General features: G+C 38.9%; 1 protein-coding gene across 2 annotated transcripts; it reads right to left on the bottom strand.

Annotated features, from left to right (window-relative positions):
- Window positions 1–7,040: 7,040 nt before the first annotated feature.
- LOC141410392 (ubiquitin-conjugating enzyme E2 D2-like) lies at window positions 7,041–7,560 on the bottom strand. Of its 2 annotated transcripts, XM_074062878.1 has the most exons (2): window positions 7,417–7,560; window positions 7,041–7,362 (listed from the first exon to the last, which is right to left on the bottom strand). In XM_074062878.1, the coding sequence occupies exons 1-2, from the start codon at window positions 7,558–7,560 to the stop codon at window positions 7,117–7,119; spliced, it is 390 nt and encodes a 129-aa protein (XP_073918979.1). In that variant the 3' UTR covers window positions 7,041–7,116. The 2 variants fall into 2 exon arrangements, with proteins under 2 accessions (XP_073918979.1, XP_073918978.1); XM_074062877.1 differs by having other exon boundaries at window positions 7,041–7,560.
- Between the last annotated feature and the right edge of the window lie 12,178 nt (window positions 7,561–19,738).

Here is a 19,738-nt window from a genome sequence, read left to right as displayed (position 1 = left end):
CTTCTTGGAACCAGGCCCTACCGTGTAATAGCCCATTGATGAAATTAGTGCCCTCATGATCCAATCACCTTTCAATAGTGCCAACAGTTGGGGGCCTGGCATTCAACACATGACCTTTTGGGTGAACATTTCCTATGCAAACTGTAGCATCATCCACGATCAGGCCGTCTTTTCTCTCCAATAATCTGTGATGTAGCCATACAGATTGGAAAAGTGGTTCTTTTCCACCATATACTTCCTCATGATTTGTACCTTTGCGTCATGTCACTCCTATTCATAATGTCTGTGCCGTTTCTTAGTCTTTTAATGAAATATCTCGCTTTTAATGAAATGTCAATGTATAACTTAGGTATAATCACGTGGCACTACACTCCTTTTCCATCCTCATGTCAGAATGAGGTAGAGCTTTCGCTATATCTAGTTGGATAGGATGGTGAAGATATGCATTAACAACTTCATAAAACACTTATCAAACAGGCCATGCTCAATGAGTATTTAATTTTCTTACCGTAGTGTGGTCCCCTAAAATAAACACAAAATATTTGTAGAGATTCCTTCACACCATTATCTACGGCCATTTTTATTTTACCTTAGAAGAAAATGGTTAGTGTAGCATACTTGTGAGTGCTGTTTTGATCCAAGTTTGAAGTAATGAATGCCTAAAAGCTCAACTTGACTTCCTGGGCAGATTCCGAAGCTCCCACAAAACTGCACCCCATGTCAGTCTCTCCCACACCTCCGTACGAGGCACCAGACAACTAGAGACAGCCACTATTCACAGGGACCGGGAAAATGTCAATTTATTCAATTCACAGGGACACCAGGAAATACATATAAAGTGCCCATCCAGCTATAGGATGCTCTTTCTCTGTCACCAGGTGCAATTTCCTTTGTGTCCCATTGTGGCCCCCTTCTCTTTGTGGAGCTATAAATAAGTCATAGTTCTGCCTTTCTTGTATCTGAGGTTAAGGTGTTGTGTCACCCCACCCACAGGCTCTTTAACAGCCAGGCTCGGGGGCTCAAGCCTGTAATCCTAGGTATTTGGGAGGTGGATATCAGGAGCATAGAGGTTTGAGGACAGCTAGGGCAGAAAGTTCTGGAGAACCCATGTCAAACAATAGCTGGGCGTGTTGTGGTTCATGCCTGTCATCCCAGCTGCAGCAGGAAGCTTTAAAATAGGAGAATTGCCTTCCAAGCTGGCCTGGGCAGAAAAACAAAACCTTATTTCAAAAATAACCAGAGCAAAGAGGGCTGGAGGTGTGACTCAAGTGGTAGAGTGCCTGCCTAGCAAGTGCAAAGTCCCAAGTTCAAACTCCAGTAGTGCCAGTAAAAGCACTTTAAATCCCGTAAAGCAGTAATATAACCCATAATCTTAAATCTTAGAATAACCTATCGAAAGATTTCGAAACAGAATTGAGTCACTCGTGAGCAGTTTTAGTGAGGCAATGCTACTTCCTATAGAACTCAAACTGGTATTTAACTGGAAAACAATATTCTTTTCAACAGCTCATCTAGAAATTTTCAAAATAATTTAACATTAATTACCCTCAACATTTGATAAGTACCAGAGTACACTTAATTTCTTCCCTTCATGCAATTTGTAATGAGGCTAACTCATCCTCTTATTTGCAAAACTATGAAGTATTTAAGCTAGGGCTATGAGAACAAATAGGTTTGAATATTGCTAGCAAAGTTATTCAAAACATTCTTATGCAACATAAATCACTTAGGGAAGATATATGCTATGACTAAATCAAAATTCATTAGCCTTGACAATCCTCAATAACAATGCAGATTCCTACCCTCTCTTGTTAACAACAGCACCAAAAAGAAAAAGAAAAAAGAAAAAAACAATAAGGAGTGCAATAAAACCCTTAGTTTACTGTGGCTTGCTCATTTTCCATCTGTCTAAAATTATTTTTGGTTATTGTAAATGCAGATTACTGGGTCTTTGTAGAGGCCATGGAGGTGAGACTAAAAATCTTCACTTTTTACAAATTCTCAAATTGATATTCATGTATTCTGAAGTTGGTTTGTATTACTAAAATACTGTGGGGATGTCAGGGGAAATGCAGTGTCAAGTCCTTGGTCTCACCCAAGAAAAATACGCATGGGCAGACACATAGAGGAGTCTTTAACAGAGCAGATGTATTTAAGCAAAAGCTAGATTTTAGTAAAGCACAATTGCTCATAAAGGGATAGCACAACCCCAAGGGAAACTGAGAGCAAGCAGCTTCACCAAGCAGTCAAGTGTATGGAGCCAGAGCTTCAGGGACTTTTATGGATAAGAGTTTAATGATTATGCTAAGGATGTGTACATAATTGTAGAGTTTTAGAAGAAGTGGGAGGACATTTCAAGAACCAGCTAATGGGGAGTGGTTTACATAATAAGATATCCTCACAGCCAAGGCTGAAATTTGAGGGGTGGTGCATGCATGAAACTGAAACTATAATGAGATGTTAATGAGGCTAACCCCTGGATTTGGGAAAGTCCCTGTTGATGTCCTTGCTAGGGACTGTTGGCCACTGTACCAAGAAGTAGCCTCAGTCACAGTCATCCATTACTCCCGGTCAATTATGGGGCAGAATGTTCTGCAAAATGGATCCAGAAGTGGTGCTACACAGGTTCCCTGGCTCCTTTGTGTTATTATTACATCCTTCTACCGTCCTATCTCATATCAGGGGGAATACCTCGTCTCACACCCTTGTCAATGCACCCTTTCAGGAATTCCCAAATTAATTGAAATCACAGACAGACTCTCTTGGTCCCTGCCTTCTCCTCCTGCCATCCTAGTAATATCTGATATATTGACCTAGACAGTGTAGTCATTATGGTGGCACCCCCAACAAGTTTACCTGAAAAGAAATAATCAAATGAAGAGAAAGCTAGTAAGTAAAACTATCATTATAAATGTGCATTCAATGGCAGAGGTTAGGTCTTTTTCATAGATCATCTTATTTTTTTTAAATCCAAGAAGTGTATTACAGATATTTTCTCATTTAATACTTGAGGAAACTAAGGTTCATAGTGGTCAAGAAACTTGTTTAGGACCACAGGACTATTTATTGGCAGAGTCTCAACAGAACACAAATTTTTGATTCAAACACTCATGCTTTTCCACAATGCCTCAATCATAAAAAATAAATAAATAAATAAATTCAGAGAAAAACATAAAAGAAAAAAAAAATACATCCCCATGCCACCCAAATCCTCATTTTCTTTCACGGTAGAGGAAATACCAGACTTTTAGGCCTGTCCTTAAGACATACTTTGCTTTCCTGGGTTCTTAATTCAGTCCTGATAGGTCACATGAACAGTTCTTCCACTTTGACACTGACTGTCTGAATTACCCAGAAACCAATATGCATATTTCTTGCCTTCAGCTACCATGTAATGATAAAAAAAATAGCCACTGGACAGTAGTGTGTATTTTAAATGGGTTGATTCAATTTAATTAATAACATAATTTAAAATTCATTAAAGTGAAACAAAATAAAATATTCACATGCTTCACATGCAGGTTTATACTCTCCAAATTTAAGTGGTCCATAGCTAGCTCCATGCGGCTAGTGGCTACTATAGTAGACACAACAGTTGTAAAAACATTCTTATTTGCCAGCACTTCCCAGATATATAGATAAATGGAAATTTTATGTTTGAAGGATTAGTACCTTTGGTGCAGAAACAAAAATTTTCTGTGTATTTATAGTCTTATTTTCATTTGTATTTAAAAACCTTGAGTCATTGATATTAGGCATGCTTTTAGTTAAAATTATAACCCTTCTTGTCTTAATCCTTTTTGAGCTGCTATAACAAAATATCTGAGACAAGGTAATTTACATACAATAAAATTTTTATTTCTTACAGTTTTGGAGTCTGGAAAGTCTTTTTTGAAGGTATGGGATTGTGAGAGCCTTCTTGCCAAATCTTCACAAGACAAGAGGGGTGAGAAGACCAAAAGAGAGGAATGCTGTATCCTCACATGGGGAAGAACAGAGGACAGTGAATTCCCTCCCTCAAGGCCTTTTATGAGGGTTCTCATCCCAGGCCCCATGTCTTAGTGCTATCATATTGGCAGTTCAGTTTCAACAAATCAGATTGGTGGAGGGCATTCAGATCATAGCAGCTCCCATTCCTTCAAAAGAGAGTATTACTAAAGCACTTAAAAGATAATGATTATGGTAAAAGCGGTAATAATGTAACAGTAATAATCTGCTTATCACCTGAGTAGACATTCCTGAATTTCGAAGGTGCACAGGGAAAATTGGGAGTTTTTGAGTATGCACAAGAATTTTTGCAAAATTATGCTTTTTAACCTTGATAACCAGATGGATCTGAGCAGTTAAAACTCTTTGGTCCTCTTCCTCATGTCTTATGGTTTGGATATAAAAAAGGCTGATGTGCTGAAGGCTTGGTTCTCGATGTAGCAGTGTTCAAAAGCTGGGCTTCTGGGAAGTGACTGGACCATGAGGGATCTGATTTAACCAATGGATTAACCCATGGATGGATTTATAATTTGATGACATAGTTGTGAAGTGGTGGAAATTAGGGGGTGGAACTTACTAGGAGGAAGTAGATCTGTGGGAGTGTGTTCCGGAAGGATATACCTTGTCCTCAGCGCCTTTCTGCCTCTGTGTCTCTGTTTCCCATACGCCAGGAGATGTGCATTTTTGCTCCACCACACCCTTCCACCAGGATGTACTGCCGTCACCACTAGCCCCCAAACAATGGAGCCAACCCACAAGGACTGAAACTTGTGAAGCCAGGAGTGCAAATAAATCTTTCCCCTTTTTAAATTGTTTTGCTCAGGCATTTGTCACAGCAAGGAAAGCAAACTAACACCCCATGATATTTCTATACACCTTTGGACAGCATTTATCTTGAACTACCAAGGATCACTTAGCATTTAAAATAACATTTTACATTTTCTTACAGATGTACTTAGCAATCTTTATTTAATAATGCGATTTTTCAGTGTTAGGGTGTAAACAAATACTGAAAATAAATGTAAAATTTGTGTTGGAGTGGGTAAGTGGGGTTATTAAAAATTCAGTATCATATTGAGTATATATTTTGGTTTTTAAGCAGCTGTCTTGAGGTATGTCTGTATAGTGAGCAGCCTTGGAAGACATAGGTCCCTCCAGGCCCAGAGGGTAGAGTTGTTTCCTTACCACTTAATAAGAATGCCTCCCTGTGGGACAAAGGTTGGGTAGGCTTGCTGGCCCTTCCTTCACAGCTGAGCTGTGACACAAACCCTGTCACAAACCCACTGAGTGTGCAGCACCCTCTTAGTCTGCACCACGTGGCTCTTTTGGAATCTGGGGGACAAGGGGAACTGCCATCAGTGAAGCTCATGCTACTTGCTGTGCCATGACCAATAAAGGCCTTTGTCTCTATCCCAGGAACTCCTGGTATTCTGCTGTTAGCCTCCACCAAAACTGTGCCAGGCTAATTTGCAGGTTTGCAAACTGGCTGAAATCTCAAACCCTACATGGGTCTTGCGCAAACAAGACAAAGGAGAGCTAGGAGGTGGGAATGCAGCAGAGAGGACAAAATGGTGGGAGTTGAAAGGGTGGGAGGTACAGAAAACAGGGAAATATTCATTTTATTTGTACCAACTCCCAATCCACTTAATTTCTGGCCAGTTAAATTTGAACCTCAAAATAGAGGGTAGGTCTTAATATAGTTTGTGTTTAAAATCAAAACACGTGAAAACACAGGCTTCCTCGGAATAAAATTAATGCCTAACAAGCTTTGTAGTTTTCAGTCAGCTTTCCCTAACCGCTGTCAGTTCTAGAGGCCCCAGCATCAAGAATTTTCCTGTCCGGGCTGGGCATGGTAAACAGATCCATAATCCCTTTCCTCCCCCACTCCCCCATCTCTTCTCTCCACCCTACTCCCTTCTCATACTCCCAAAACTTCAGTTCCCCAACCTCTCCTCCCAGGCCCCTGGTCTTTAGACTTCTCCCCTTCCCCCCCGCTGGCTATTGCTGTGATGGAATTTTATTTTGAAGTCACATGGTGTATTTCTCCATCCACACTCTAGCAGTGCTCTCATATTTTCTCCACCTCCTCAACCTTACTCTCAGCCCTCTTCATACCTACTCCCTCCCCAAAGTGCCCCCTCCCTCCTCCCCTCCTATCCTCCATCTTCCCATCTCATGTTCCCCAAGCCTCTTCCCCACCTCCTCTCCTCCCTCCCCGTGTCCCTTCTTCACCTCACCTCCCTCTCCCCTCACTTTTCCTTGTTCTCTCTCCTTCTCTACTCTCTGATTCTTCCCCACCCCCATCCCCACTCCCCTCTCCTCCATTGGTCCTCTCTCCCACTTTGTCACACCTCACTAACCTCAGTATGAAAGGCTTAGGAGGTTTACCCAGAAGGTGTGGAGGGGGCCTACCTTTACAGAAAGTAATCAAAAGGTAACCAATTAATTGAGCTACCAACTTTTTAGTATCACTGCAATTACAGGGATGAAATTTTGGTTAGAAGTCACATGGCTTATTTCTCAGTCAATTCTGGAGTTGTATGCCTTTCTCTCTCCCCCCACTCTCTCCCACCCTACTCCTTCCCCCTCCACATTCTCTTATTCTACACAGTCTTCCCTCTCTTCCCTCCCTCCTCTCTTCCCTACTCCCTTGCCTCAACATGAGAGGTGTACATGGTGTGCCAGCAAGAGCAGAAAGGGCCTCCCTTTATACAAATCAATCAAAAGGCAACCAATTAGTTGAACTCCCCAAACCTCCCTCCTTGTCCTCTCTTCCCTGTTCTCTTGCCCTTTCTCCCTCCCTCCTTCTCTTCACCAGCCATTTCTTCCCTCCCCAGTCCTTCCCTCTCCCCATTAGCCTCAATATGAAAGGTATGCAAGGTGTGCTGAGAGGGTGGAGAGGACCTGCCTTTACAGAAAAAAAGCAGCAAAAGACAACCGATTAACTTGAACTGACAACTTTGTTTTATTTTGTTTGGTTTTTTATTATCATTGCTATCGCTGTTGCAGCTGTGGAGTTTTCTCTACTGAACTCGGTCAGCCAGGAGGGCCGATGTCCTATTTCTCCATGCACTCTGTAGGTGAATTCATATGGCATGTACTATTTCTCAGTGCATTCTGCAGCTGAATTCACATGGCGTATTTCTCGGTCCACTTCCGGGCCGTGCTCTCATACCTTCTCTTGTCCATGCGGTAGATGGCTGCGATCTCGGGAACCAGAGGATCATCAGGGTTGGGGTCGCACAGCAAAGAGCAGATGGAGAGCAGCACCTTGGAGATGGTCAGCGCCGGGGACCACGCAGACCGCAGGATGTCAAGGCAGATGGTCCCCTTCCTGTTGACATTGGGATGGTAGATCTTGGTCTTGAAGGCCACCTTGGGAGGCCGGAAGGGGTAATTACAGGGAAACTGGATGGAGAGGAAGAAGACTCCTCCGTGGTAGGGGCTGTCTTCAGGCCCCATGATGGTGGCTTGCCAGAGGAACAAGTCATCGCTCATGGGCCCCGCAGAGCACTGTGCCGGCGGGTCGAGCTCCATCTCCAGCAGCTCCTTGTGAATGCGCTTGAGAGCCATGGTCTCCATCAGCACGTTCTGCTCTCTCCTCTGCTGGGGGCTGCCTCCAGAGGCGTCGTTCGCTTCTCCACCATCGCCATGGCTACTCTGGCGGGGCTGCTGCGGCTGCTGCTGCTGCTGCCGCCGCTGCTGCTGCTGCTGCTGCGAGGAGCTGACCGGCACCCACTGGGCAACAGGCTGCCACTCCTCTATGTCTTCCCCCTGCTCTTCCTCCTCCTCCTCAGGGGGCACCTGTGGCTCGGGGCCACCATCCTCCTGCCCCTCCTCCTCCTCCTCTTGCTGCTGCTCACCGCCCACAGCTGGCACAGGCTCCGTCGCGGGCATCATCGCCATCCCCGTTGGCGCTGCCTGGACCACACCATCGCTCTGCTGGGCGAAGCCACCGCGGCCACTGCTGGTGTTGCTGCTGCGCGGGGAGGCCAAAGCTTCGTCCTCAGGCAGCTCGCCGCTCTCGGAGGCCACCGACGCCCACATCTCACACTCTGCCACCCTGGGGTGCAGGTATGGTGAGGCCGTTGGCTGTGACTCACAGTGATGGAGGTTAGCGCGTGGGGTCAGCGCGTGGGGTCAGCGCGTGGGGTCAGCGTGGGGTCAGCGTGCGGGCTGCGTGGGGGCCCTGTGCGACCACCTCCACCGATTTACCAGGAAAAAGCTCAACGAAGTCAGCTCAGAAGAAAAATAATTAATTAATTAAACTTAGACCTTACTATATCACTTCCAAAAATTAATTTTTCTGTAATATCATCAAATAAGCATTTGGTGTTCAAATTTCCAATCTCATCCATGTCTTTGTTTGTTTCTTTAAATAAAAAAACGAATGAAGGCCCCACCAAAAAAATCAGCTCGGTGACCTAGCTCCCCTCTACTCCTCACTGTAGCTTTTCTTTAATCTCCCTGAAGTCTGTTCATATTTACCTCGCACACAGCACACATCGTGACTGACTTCTCTGTGTGTTTCCCAAGGACTGCATTCTCTCTGGTATAAACAACCTTAGTAAATTTAATAACACAGACATACTTTTAGGAGTAACTTTTGTTAATGTTTGGTAACCTTACTTTTATGAAGATTTAAGGTTTTCAAAAATTCAATTCAAGCCAGGCTCTGGTGGCTCAGGGCTGTAATCCTAGCTACTCAGGAGGCAGAGATCAGGAGGATCACGGTTTGAACCCAGTTCGGGCAAATAGTTCCTGAGAACCTATCTTCACATAAATAAAAAGGGCTGCTGGAGTGGCTCAAGGTGTAGGCCGGGAGTTCAAGGCCCAATACCACAAAAAAAAAAAAAAAAAAAAAAAATTCAATTCATGCTCAAAATAACTTCAAAAGTTTCAGAACTCCAGGCAGAACAAGACAAGGAGGAAGAACAGAGGGTGTATAAAGGAAAATAGATAAAGTAACCAGTAGTGCATCTGGCATATATATGTACTTTAGTTATTATAATTCATACAAACAATCAAAATCTCAATTTGGGGTGAAAGTCAATTTCTGAAGATTTGATAGGTAAGATGGAAAAGAAAACAAAAGTAAAAGAAACCATTACTCTGATTCACACACACCACACACACACACACACACACACACACACACACACACACACACGTGCAATAATATTAACACTGATACTATGGTTATAGACACTCTAATATGGTATCTGTATTTCAGTCTCATCCATTCACAAATAATGTTCTTAATGAGAAAAAAAAAGTCCTGCATGCACAAGAGTCAGTCTAGGTATGTCGCCTTTATTTGTCATGTTTGTGTAGTCTCCTTAACAGCTTTCTGTGACTTCAAATTAACACCGATACATTTGAAGAATGCAGCACAGGCCCCCCCACAAGCCCATCTTCCACACTTCTCAGTCTTAAAACTTTTTAAATAATAAACCCAGACAATTTGGAAAAGAAGACAAAGACAGGGAAAGAAAGAAGGCTCAGAAAATGTGTCATATATGCAGGATGGAGTATTACTCAGCCATCAAAAAGCATGAAATGATGCTGTTTGCAGGAAAATGGTGGAACTGGTGGGGTGGGTCATAATATTAAGTGAAATAAGCCAAGCTCAAAAAGCCAAATATAATATGTTTTCCTTCATATGTGGAATTCAAGTCTAAAATTATAAACATAACAGTAATAATGAGACTTGAGTGCAAAGGGACACTGGGGGTGGGGGTGGGGGTGGGGGGGAAAGGATGTTCAACCAGTGGGGAAGGGAAAACCCAGAGGGTACTCTGTGTGTGTACAAGATAAATGTATGTTACTTATATTTGAATAGAGCTAACATGAAGAATTCCACCAAATACTGTTTTAAAAGGGAGGGAGGAGGAAAAGTGGTTAAGGGAATATAATAGAGGGGGTGAATTTGCTCAAAATATACTGTGTGCATGTATTGAATTTTCACATGAAACAACCTTGTATCAAAAAAAAAAATGAAAACTGGGGCTAGTGGATCGGCTCAAGTGGTTGAGCTCCTGCCTACCAAACACAAGGCCCTGAATTCAACCCCCAGTACTAAAAATAAACAAATAGGCAAAACTCTAATGAGGTTAAAAACACTTCATGTTGTGTTTTATAGTTTTATATTAGCACATGTTTTCCACTGTTTTGTGTAAAATACGTGGACTTACTTTTACACCCAGGAAACCTGTATTCCCAATCCTCCTTGAAAAAGTAGTAAGTTGGCAAATCCTCGTGACAATGATTACATTTCTCAAGAAGTGAAGTAAAGAAATGTGACAGTCCTATTGTATGGAGTGACTTATTCTGATTTCAAATTAAGGTGTACGTGTGTGTGCATGCGCCCGCGCATGTGTGTATGTGCATGTGTATATTTGGTATATATGTTCATATGTGTGTGTTTGTGTGTATTGTACCACTGAATTAAAGTGTTACTTGAGTGAAATTATTAATGTGAAGTAATTTATAGACTTACACCTTCTTTTCTTCCTCTTTCGCTTGTGTCATAGGGCCGCTGTGATAAAGTACTACAAAATTGGTGGCTAAAAAGAACAGAAACCAATTTTTTCAGAGTTGTGGCTAGAAATTTGAAATCAACTTGCTGACCTGGGCACGCTACTTCCAAAGACTCTATAGAAGAATCTGTAATTGCCTCTTTTTTCTGTTGGTTCTGGGCTTGGACAGTGGCTACATGGCTCAAATTCCTCTCTGTCTTCACATGGGCTTCTTCCTTGAGTGGACTGACTGGGTCAAGAGGTACCAGGCATCGGTCAAACACTTCTGGATATGTCTGTGAAGGTATATCTGGATGAGAGCAACATTTCAATCACAGAATGACGTAAAACTGCTTGTGTTCCCTAATGTAGGTGACTGACATCTAATCAATTGAATGCCTAAGTAGGACAAAAAGGATGACACTCACTTGAGTATGCGCATATTTACATATGTACTAGGTATATATGATCCTGGAAACAGTTTTTGATTAAAAGAAGAGTGGTACTAAGGGGGCAGAGTTGTAAATATAGGTGATATGAGTAGATTTTAGGGTTTCTAGAACTGGCTGTCTAATTTCAGCAGATGTAAATATGCTAATGAATCTACTTCCATTAATGAAAATTGATAGTTCATGACATGTTCTGGCAATACAGATAAACAAAATATCACCACTGGATATTTATCATAAGCCACTGATTAAAAGAATGATTGCACATGTGGTACTTAAGAACATTTTGGTGAACTAATCAGTTTAATGAAGTTGGTTAGTTGATCTTAACTCACTGGGCAAGAGATTAGCTCAGGGATTTTAATTCCTTGCTTAAATATTGCATGAGCAACCCGAAAAGCTCTATATATGCCCGAAAAGACAGCTTTATGTCTGGAAGCTACAGGGCTAGGATTATTGAAAACCAAACCCAGACACTCATCTTGCCACTGGCTTAATTGCCATGAAAATTGAATTCCCAGCCTTGTAGGGCGTCTATTGTTGAAGTGAGGGAATCCACTTGAAAGGAATGTGTTTTAGTCACTTTTTGTTGCCCATGACTGAGAACATTCAAATTAAAAGAGGAAGGATTTATTTCAGTTTCCGAGGTTTCAGTCCGTGGTTGGCTGGCTCCATTGCTTTGGATCTGTGATCAAGTTTTACGTCATGATTGCATGATGTGGCAGGACACAGTTGCTCACCTTATGGTGGCCAGGAAACAAGTAGGTGGCTGTGCACGAGATATACCCTTCAAACACATGCCCCCAGTGAACCACTCCCTTCATCCAGACCCCACCTCTTAGTTTTCACTTTCTCCCACTAATGACATCACATTATGAACACATCAATAGATTAATCCAAATATTAAGTCAGAGCCTTCATGATCCAATCACTTTCCAACAGCCCCACCTCTGAGCACTGCATTGGAGACCAGGCCTTCAACATGAGTCTTTGGGGGACAGTTCAGATAAAAACCGTAACAGATTGGTAATAGTTCTCCAACTGTTGAATAGAATTTAACAGGTTCTGTCCTTTCCTCTCACGGCAGATTTTTTTTTTATTACTGATAGAACCTGATTACTTATTATTGCTCTGTTCAGATTTCTATTTTGTCTTGATTCAGTCTTGGCAAGTTATACGTGACTAGCAATTCATCTGTTCCTTTTGGGTTTGCCAATTTGTTGCCATGGAGTTACTCATAGGAATCTTGTGTGATCCTTTGTTTCTCTTTGGTACCTATGTAATGTCTTCTCTTTCAATTTTCATTCTATTTGGATATTTTCTCTTTTAGTCTTGCAAAAGTTTTGCCCATCTTTCACAATGATAACTCTGCATTGGAGAAACAGAAATGTTCAGACCTTTCAGGCACTACTGGGCACTACCTCAGAACTGATGCTAATTCCAGGAGATCCAAGATACCACTGTTGTCCACAAGATATAGGAGGTTGCTATCTGAGTAATATGGCATAGTTTTTTACAGTAAACTTTTTGTTTGTAAGTAGGAATGCACTCTAATATCATGCAAACATATAGTTTAGTAAATACATAAGCCAGTATTAGAGTCATGCATTGTCATTACCAAGAATTACATACTGTACATAATTATATTGCTATACCTTTATGCATCTGACTGTGCAGTAGGTTTTTTATACCAGCATTGCCACAAATGTCAGTAATGCATTATGCGTGATGTGGCAGTGGCGACAGTACCACTTGGAAGTAAAATATTTCAGCTTCATGATACTCTTATACAACTATAGTCCATATATATGGTCCATCATTAACTGAGGTGTTGTTGTGTGAGGGCAGGCCAGCAAGCTAGAAATTCAGGCTGGAGTTTGTGCTGAATCCTTCTAGCAAAATCTTTTTTTCTTTCCCAGGAAACAAGTTTTCTAAGGCCTTCAACTGCTTGGTTGAGCCTTACCTACATGATTGAGGCTAATTTCCTTTATGTAAAATTAACTGATTGTAGATGTCAACCACCTGTACAATAGAATTTCACAGAAATGCATAGTGTTTGATCAGATAAGCCAATACCATAGCCAAGCCAAGTTAACACAAAAGCTAACATCATAATTTGTAATACAATGTTTTTCCTTTTTGACTAGTTAAGCGTCTCGAGAAATACTCTGTTCAAATTCAACAATTTATTTTCCAGATTTAAAAAACCTAAACATTTATAAATGCCCTATTGTTTCCTTAGAGTGAGTAATCCAAGAGCCCAGTGCTTTTATGACCTAGAATGGGAAGTAACTCACCATTTCTTCTAATGTATTCTATGGATCACAAGGGATGAAATGATTCAGTGTGGAAGAGGATCACAAAAAGAAATTAAAAGCAGAAGTCGTGGATCATTGTAGAGCCATCTTGGAAGCCAGCAATCACAAACATGTCATTGTTAGACTTCTTACCGATTATGGATTGCATAATGTCTCAGGACATTTGATTTCCCATGAAAGGCATTTATACTGTACACATAGGGCTTCTCTCCTGTGTGAGTTCTGTAATGTTGATTGGCACTACCTTATTACAGAAAGCTTTCCCACATTCACCTCCTCATATGATTTTTCTCAAGTGGTACCAAGAAGAGTCTTAGGCAACAGACAGCAACAATTCATCAGTCATATGTGTGACCACCTTGAATGTGCATCTGCTAGTCTAGTCAAACCTTGAGACTGCTGCAGTGCCAGAGAACATATAACAACAACTAGTTCTTACAGAAAGATCTCAAGTGCAAACTGCCCATCTGAGCTTTTCTGAAATTGCTGACTAACAGAAGCTATCATAGACAAATGAATATTGTTATAAGCCATTAGATTTTGCAATGCAACATTAGATAACCAGATCACTGTGAAAGATTGCATTCTGTTATAGTGAATATAATGTAGCAGGGAGGAGGATCAGAAGAAAACAGTCTAGGCCTGAGTCCTGAAAAAGTAGCAGGGAGGTAGGGATGGCATAGCAGAGAGATAAAACCTGAGAAATCTGAACATGAGGAAGGTCACATAGCACTAGGGTAAAGTAACCAATAAAATTAAACATGACCATGTATGGATTAGACCTTGCTTTTTGCTTCTGTAACCTGCTTGCAGGGGTATATAAGGTGAGACCCCTTTGTTCTTGGGGCTCAGCCTTATGGACACGAGTCCGCTGAGTCTGTGCTGGCACAATAAAACATTGCTTCCTGCTAATTGCCTCAAGAGTCCCGTATCGCAGCTAGCAAACTCCCGCAACAAATATATAAAAGAATGACACCTTGTGATTAAGGGAATGCTTTTAAGAGGAACTTTAATCTCATCAAACCTTAAGAAAGTTTCTTTTGAGGAAAGGCTACCAAATCCAGTGAAAATTGTTTTATCAGACAACTCATTTGCTTAAAAATTAGGGACTTACAAAGTGAGTGAAATCATACATCAAATTGTACCCTTCTGTATATGAACGACTATAACATATCAATAAAACATACTTCCTAATTAAAAAATAAGCAGTTCTCCATTATTTCACATGGAGCAAAAGTAAAACCTCTAATTCTAACTTAAAAATGAAAACTTCCTAATGTTCTAATTAATTATTAATAATAGCATAATTGTAAGTACACCTTAAATAAAAACAGCACATTATGTAAAAGAAAATGCTAAATTCAACAGGTTATTTACAGAAATAACCTGTTGACATTTCACACATGACCATTGACATTAATCCCTGATGAGAGATCGATAGATTTGCAGAGAGATAATGATGGATTTTGTTAATTGTTACAATGTAGTCATTTAAAAAATGGATGTGTTTCCTCCTTTTGTGCCAGATAAAATTAATAAGTAGGTTCTCTTATCTACTCCACTCTTAATCAGGAGAGAAAAATTATCTTAATCAAAAACAATAAGCAAGAAGTAGAGATCAAAAAATAAAAACTTAGCCAAGTTGATGTATTGCTAGGTCTTACACAATATGTTTGATACAAAAGGAACTAAAAAAACTTAAGGTTTTCTTTATTGAGTTTTGAATGAAATATTTTATATTGTGCGTACTTCTCACTATAAAAAAAATTATGTTCTATGGGCCAATTCTACTGTATTCATGATTCCAATAGAAAGTTAGATGTGCTTAGCCAAAGGCAGAACTGATCCATGTGAAATATACTAATTGGTCGCAATACATCTCTGTTTTACAATTGGCAAGGCAACCTTACCCATATTAAGTTGACTGGCTAAGAAGTTTAAAAATGACCATACACCCATATCATACCCTTATAAAATTTAATTTTTGTATATATTGCAGTTAATTGTAGCCAATGTACATTATACAAAATGTTCAAGGTATGTCTTCAGGAATAATTAATAGAATGCGAAAATGAAACTTGAATCTATACAAAGAAATGAAGGACACTTGAACCGGAGTAATTGAAGTTAAATTATATTAATTTTTATATTAATTGTAAGAGATTATTACCTGAATCAAAAGTACTACAGATGGTGTGCGATTTTATGCATATGTAAAAGGTAAGAGGTCTGAAAACAATAGTAGAAATGATGGAAAGGTTTAATTGGGAACATAGAACTGTGAGCACTTAAGAAAACACTTGAAGTTTCATAATGTTATTCTAAGGAGATATCTCTAAAGTGATATTTTTCAGATCCTATGACAACCACTAAAACCAATTTCAGAAGGAGTGTTAATAATAACTCAATGGGAGAGCTATTATTAAATCATAGGCATGCTCATGAATACAAGTCAAGTAAACAAAAAGGAATCAAATGAGAGAACAAATAGAAAATAACAAATGTTAGATTTTAGTTTACAAAATGGACACATTGTATTTAAATTGTCTAACCAAACAAGTTGTAAGAGGTTTTTACATAGGAGAAAAGATTCACATCTGTGATAATTACAGAAAATTTATATATATAAATATATAAATATTATTAGAAATAATATCAAGGTTATAGAGGACATTAAACAATAACATGACAGTTCCTTAGAGGAAATGAAATCCTTAATATCTAAAATTCAAGTTTCAAAATTAATAAGATAAAATGAATGGAAACGTAAGAAGAATTAGACAAACAAACAATAACATTTGGAGACTTCATCACCATTCTCTCAATAATTGATAGAAAATGCAGACACAAATCAGTAAGTATATAGAAGACGTGAGCAACATTGTCAAATCACAGAAAGTACTACCAATTTTAAAGTGAACATGGAGTATTTACCACCACAGATAATATTCTAATAATAAAAGAAATCTCTGTGAATTTAAACAGGTAAATATTATAAAAGTATACTCAGATCACAGGGGATTTTGCTGCTTAAAATTAGTATAGATAATTGTAATATCCCCACATGTATTATATTTTAAAAAGCAGCCTTTTGAAGTGTACAGTAGGACTCAGCTAATTTTTGACAAAGTAAGGAGGAAAGTCAGCCCAGAAAGTACTCTTTTAGACGAATGGTACTGAAACAATTGAAAGACTAAATGCAAAAAACCTTTGATTTATACCTCACAAATTATACAAAATAATTTAGAAATGGATCATAGAGTTACATGCAAAACATAAAACTACTAACTTTCTAGAAGTAAACATGGGAGAATCTGAAAGACTTTGAAATAGATTTTGTGTTTTAGATAAAATATAAAAAAGTAATATTGTTCTGTGAAATGCCTTACTCATAAGATAAAATATAAACCATATGTAAAATGTAAGATTTCTGAAAACAGTAGTAGAAAACATTGTTTTGTTAACATATTAAATGGGAAAAGTAAAAATTTTATATGCAAATTTAACTGACATAGGCATTTGAAGAAATATGCATAAATTTGGAGTGTGGATAAAATATTGCCTGAGAGTTATGTCATGTATAGACATTCATGCTTTAATTCATTAAGAAATAGTTTGTGTGGATAATAATTTTCTGGGAGACATAGTTTTCCCTCACAGTAAGGCTAAATTATATAGAAATTAAAGTAGAAAATATTCTAGTATCAAATTGTCACTCTAAAGCCTGTTTATACATCTGTCTCTCCTGGCAGGCTTGTTAAAATTACAGATTTCTGGACCATACTGTAAGTTTAATAAATCAGGCTATGAAACTTTTTATTAGTGTTCTGATTATAGAAATAGTGGGATTCATTATGACATTTTCATATGTATACATTTTTCATATATACATTTTCATATTTATATATATGTGTATGAAGCACTTCGATCATATTTTGCCCCATCCACTCTTCCCCTGTTGCTGAACACCTTCCTCTTAATCATGTACATTCCTGACTTGTTTTTTAGCTCTGGAATGATTATTATGCATTCACAGAATCAAGGAACTGAGAACTAGTGTCTGGTAACTACTGTAATGGGTTCATATTGCAGTGCTCTTTCTATCATTCACTCTACACTTTCGTAATATGTATGAAGTAATGGTTAGTTACCTTTCCCTATACATTTTAATGAGATGGAGACATCACAGGGGATCATAAGATACTATAACCTAAAATAATTAATTCATTATTATATGTTGGGTTTGATTTAATCTTCCCAGTCCTATCCACATGTACTGTAGGTGCCCATACCAGTAATTTTCCCCAGTCTTTATTGACTTGTTTTATATATGCAAAGAACTTCACCAATCAACCAAGTTAGAAATACTAGGACCTTCTCAAACTTTTCTGGGGATTTGTGTCCTCTGGACTTGTGCAATGAATTCCCCATTCACAGAGTTCATTGGCTTCTTTTTTCTTGCTCTTGTATTGTCTTCTTCTCTCTGGTGTCTGTTTATAACACTGAATTTCTTTTGAATCTGCCAGGATCCATCCATTTCTTCTATGTTCTGAACAGCTCTCACACTTGTAAAGTATGCTAGGTCTCATTAGTATTCTGAGTTGGGCAAGAGAGACTGGTCTCTCAAGCCATGCCCTTTAGAAACGAGAACATTGGATACATGCTGCACTCTTTACCACTGGTTAGATGGTACCGAGCCATATCAGGATCCCTTTCATATAACAGGCATTCATGAGCAGTAGAAAACCTCCAAGCAAATTTTTCTTCTCAGAAACACTAATGGATTTAGAGTATGGTAGTTACGGAGACAGAGGAATCAAACCAGTCCTTTGGGTTACACCCTGAAATTCCAGAATGTTTTGCACATGCTCCAACTCTTGCTTTCCTTCAAGAAAGAGCAGGTAATTGGAAAATTCTCCTCAGTCTATTCTGAGTGTGGGACAAGGATAAGTAAGTGCTTATAAATCCAAACCATCACCCTTATCATCAGCAGTTCCTATCCTGGGTCTTTCTCTTGTCAGTGCTTACTTAATTCAAGTTATCCAGGAACTAGTTGTTAGAAGCCCCTTTCACCAAAATATACATCTTAGAAATATGTTTTACTCCCCCTTTTCCTCTCTAGGAAGAATTAAAGGTTTAGCTCTTGTGCCATACTGAGCTTGGGAGGAAATATGGCAATAAAGTGCATGAGAATTTAAATCATTGTTGCTCTTCTCAGAAGCCCCCAACATTATGCTCTTTCATGTTTGTTTTTTGATTCAGGCATGACATAATGTTGTCTTTCAGGCAGTATCCATTGTAAAAGTGTACACAATGAGTGCATGGTCTGATATTTCTTTTTCTTTCCAGAGAGAAGCCAAGAATGAGAATTTATTCCTGATAATTCTGTACTGTAGTAGAAAGAGAGACTATGAGAAATGATTGCCAAAATTTTCTTATTGGTTTTGATATGGCTGGATTTATATTTGCCTCAGATGCAGAAACTGCTTAGCTGGTTTCTAGATTTCTCACAAAAGGAATTATTTCATGTTAAGTTATTAAATTGGAGTATCCAGGGGCAGAGGGTTTGGAGCTTCAGAAGTGGTGATATAAGAAAAATTGCAGAATAATAAGCTCCAGCATTGATATGTCACCATTCTTAGTAGTCTACATTTTAGCAGGGTGATTTTAGTGTATATAAAAGCTTGAGAACAACTGATATGTTAAATATTGTCACTATTTCTGATTTTGAATCTTAGCTATGGAAACTATGCACTGGATAACATTGTGCAAGTGCTTTCATCTATCTGAGTCTTATTTGTTCCATGTGTAAAGTGTGATAGATAATTATATATACTTCTTAGGTTAATATGACATTGAGTTAATATAAATGCATTAGTTATTACTATTTTGCTATGATCATTTTTTGTGCTCAATAGTGTACTTTAAGGCAATGTTTCAGTTCTCAAAGAAAGTGGTTCTCAGTATCTCTGAAAATTATTAATATCCACTAAACATGGAAATAAGATGCACCTCAGTATAGAGTAATTGAACAAAAGAGTAATAAAATATGAAAAGTGAATTGTGAATAGAAAGTCTAATACACAGTGTGGGACAGAAATTGTTTTGGTACATAGATTTAAGGAGCCATGAGAGAGTTTAGAGTTAGTACTCAGAGCAAAAGAAATAATTGAGAATATAGTGATTTCTTGTTTATATAGAATAATTGTTTCATATTTCTATGTTGTACACTAGTAGCACCATTTGATCATGAACCTGGAATAATATGTCTTGGGAAGGTTTTATAGGATATTGTTGATACCAGTGAAACTATTTTAAGGTTAGATAATTAATAATAATTTGAATGTGTCTATACTTACAAGTTGATTGAATAGTCTTTCTTTTCTCTTACCTCCTTCAAATGAAAATGGCACTTTGGTTTGAGAGCATGATAAAGTGAAAAAGTTCAAAGCAGATTTTGTCTTTA

This window comes from Castor canadensis, chromosome X, assembly GCF_047511655.1.
Source record: "Castor canadensis chromosome X, mCasCan1.hap1v2, whole genome shotgun sequence".
NCBI lineage: Eukaryota > Metazoa > Chordata > Mammalia > Rodentia > Castoridae > Castor > Castor canadensis.
This window is presented reverse-complemented; position numbering and strand designations above follow the sequence as displayed.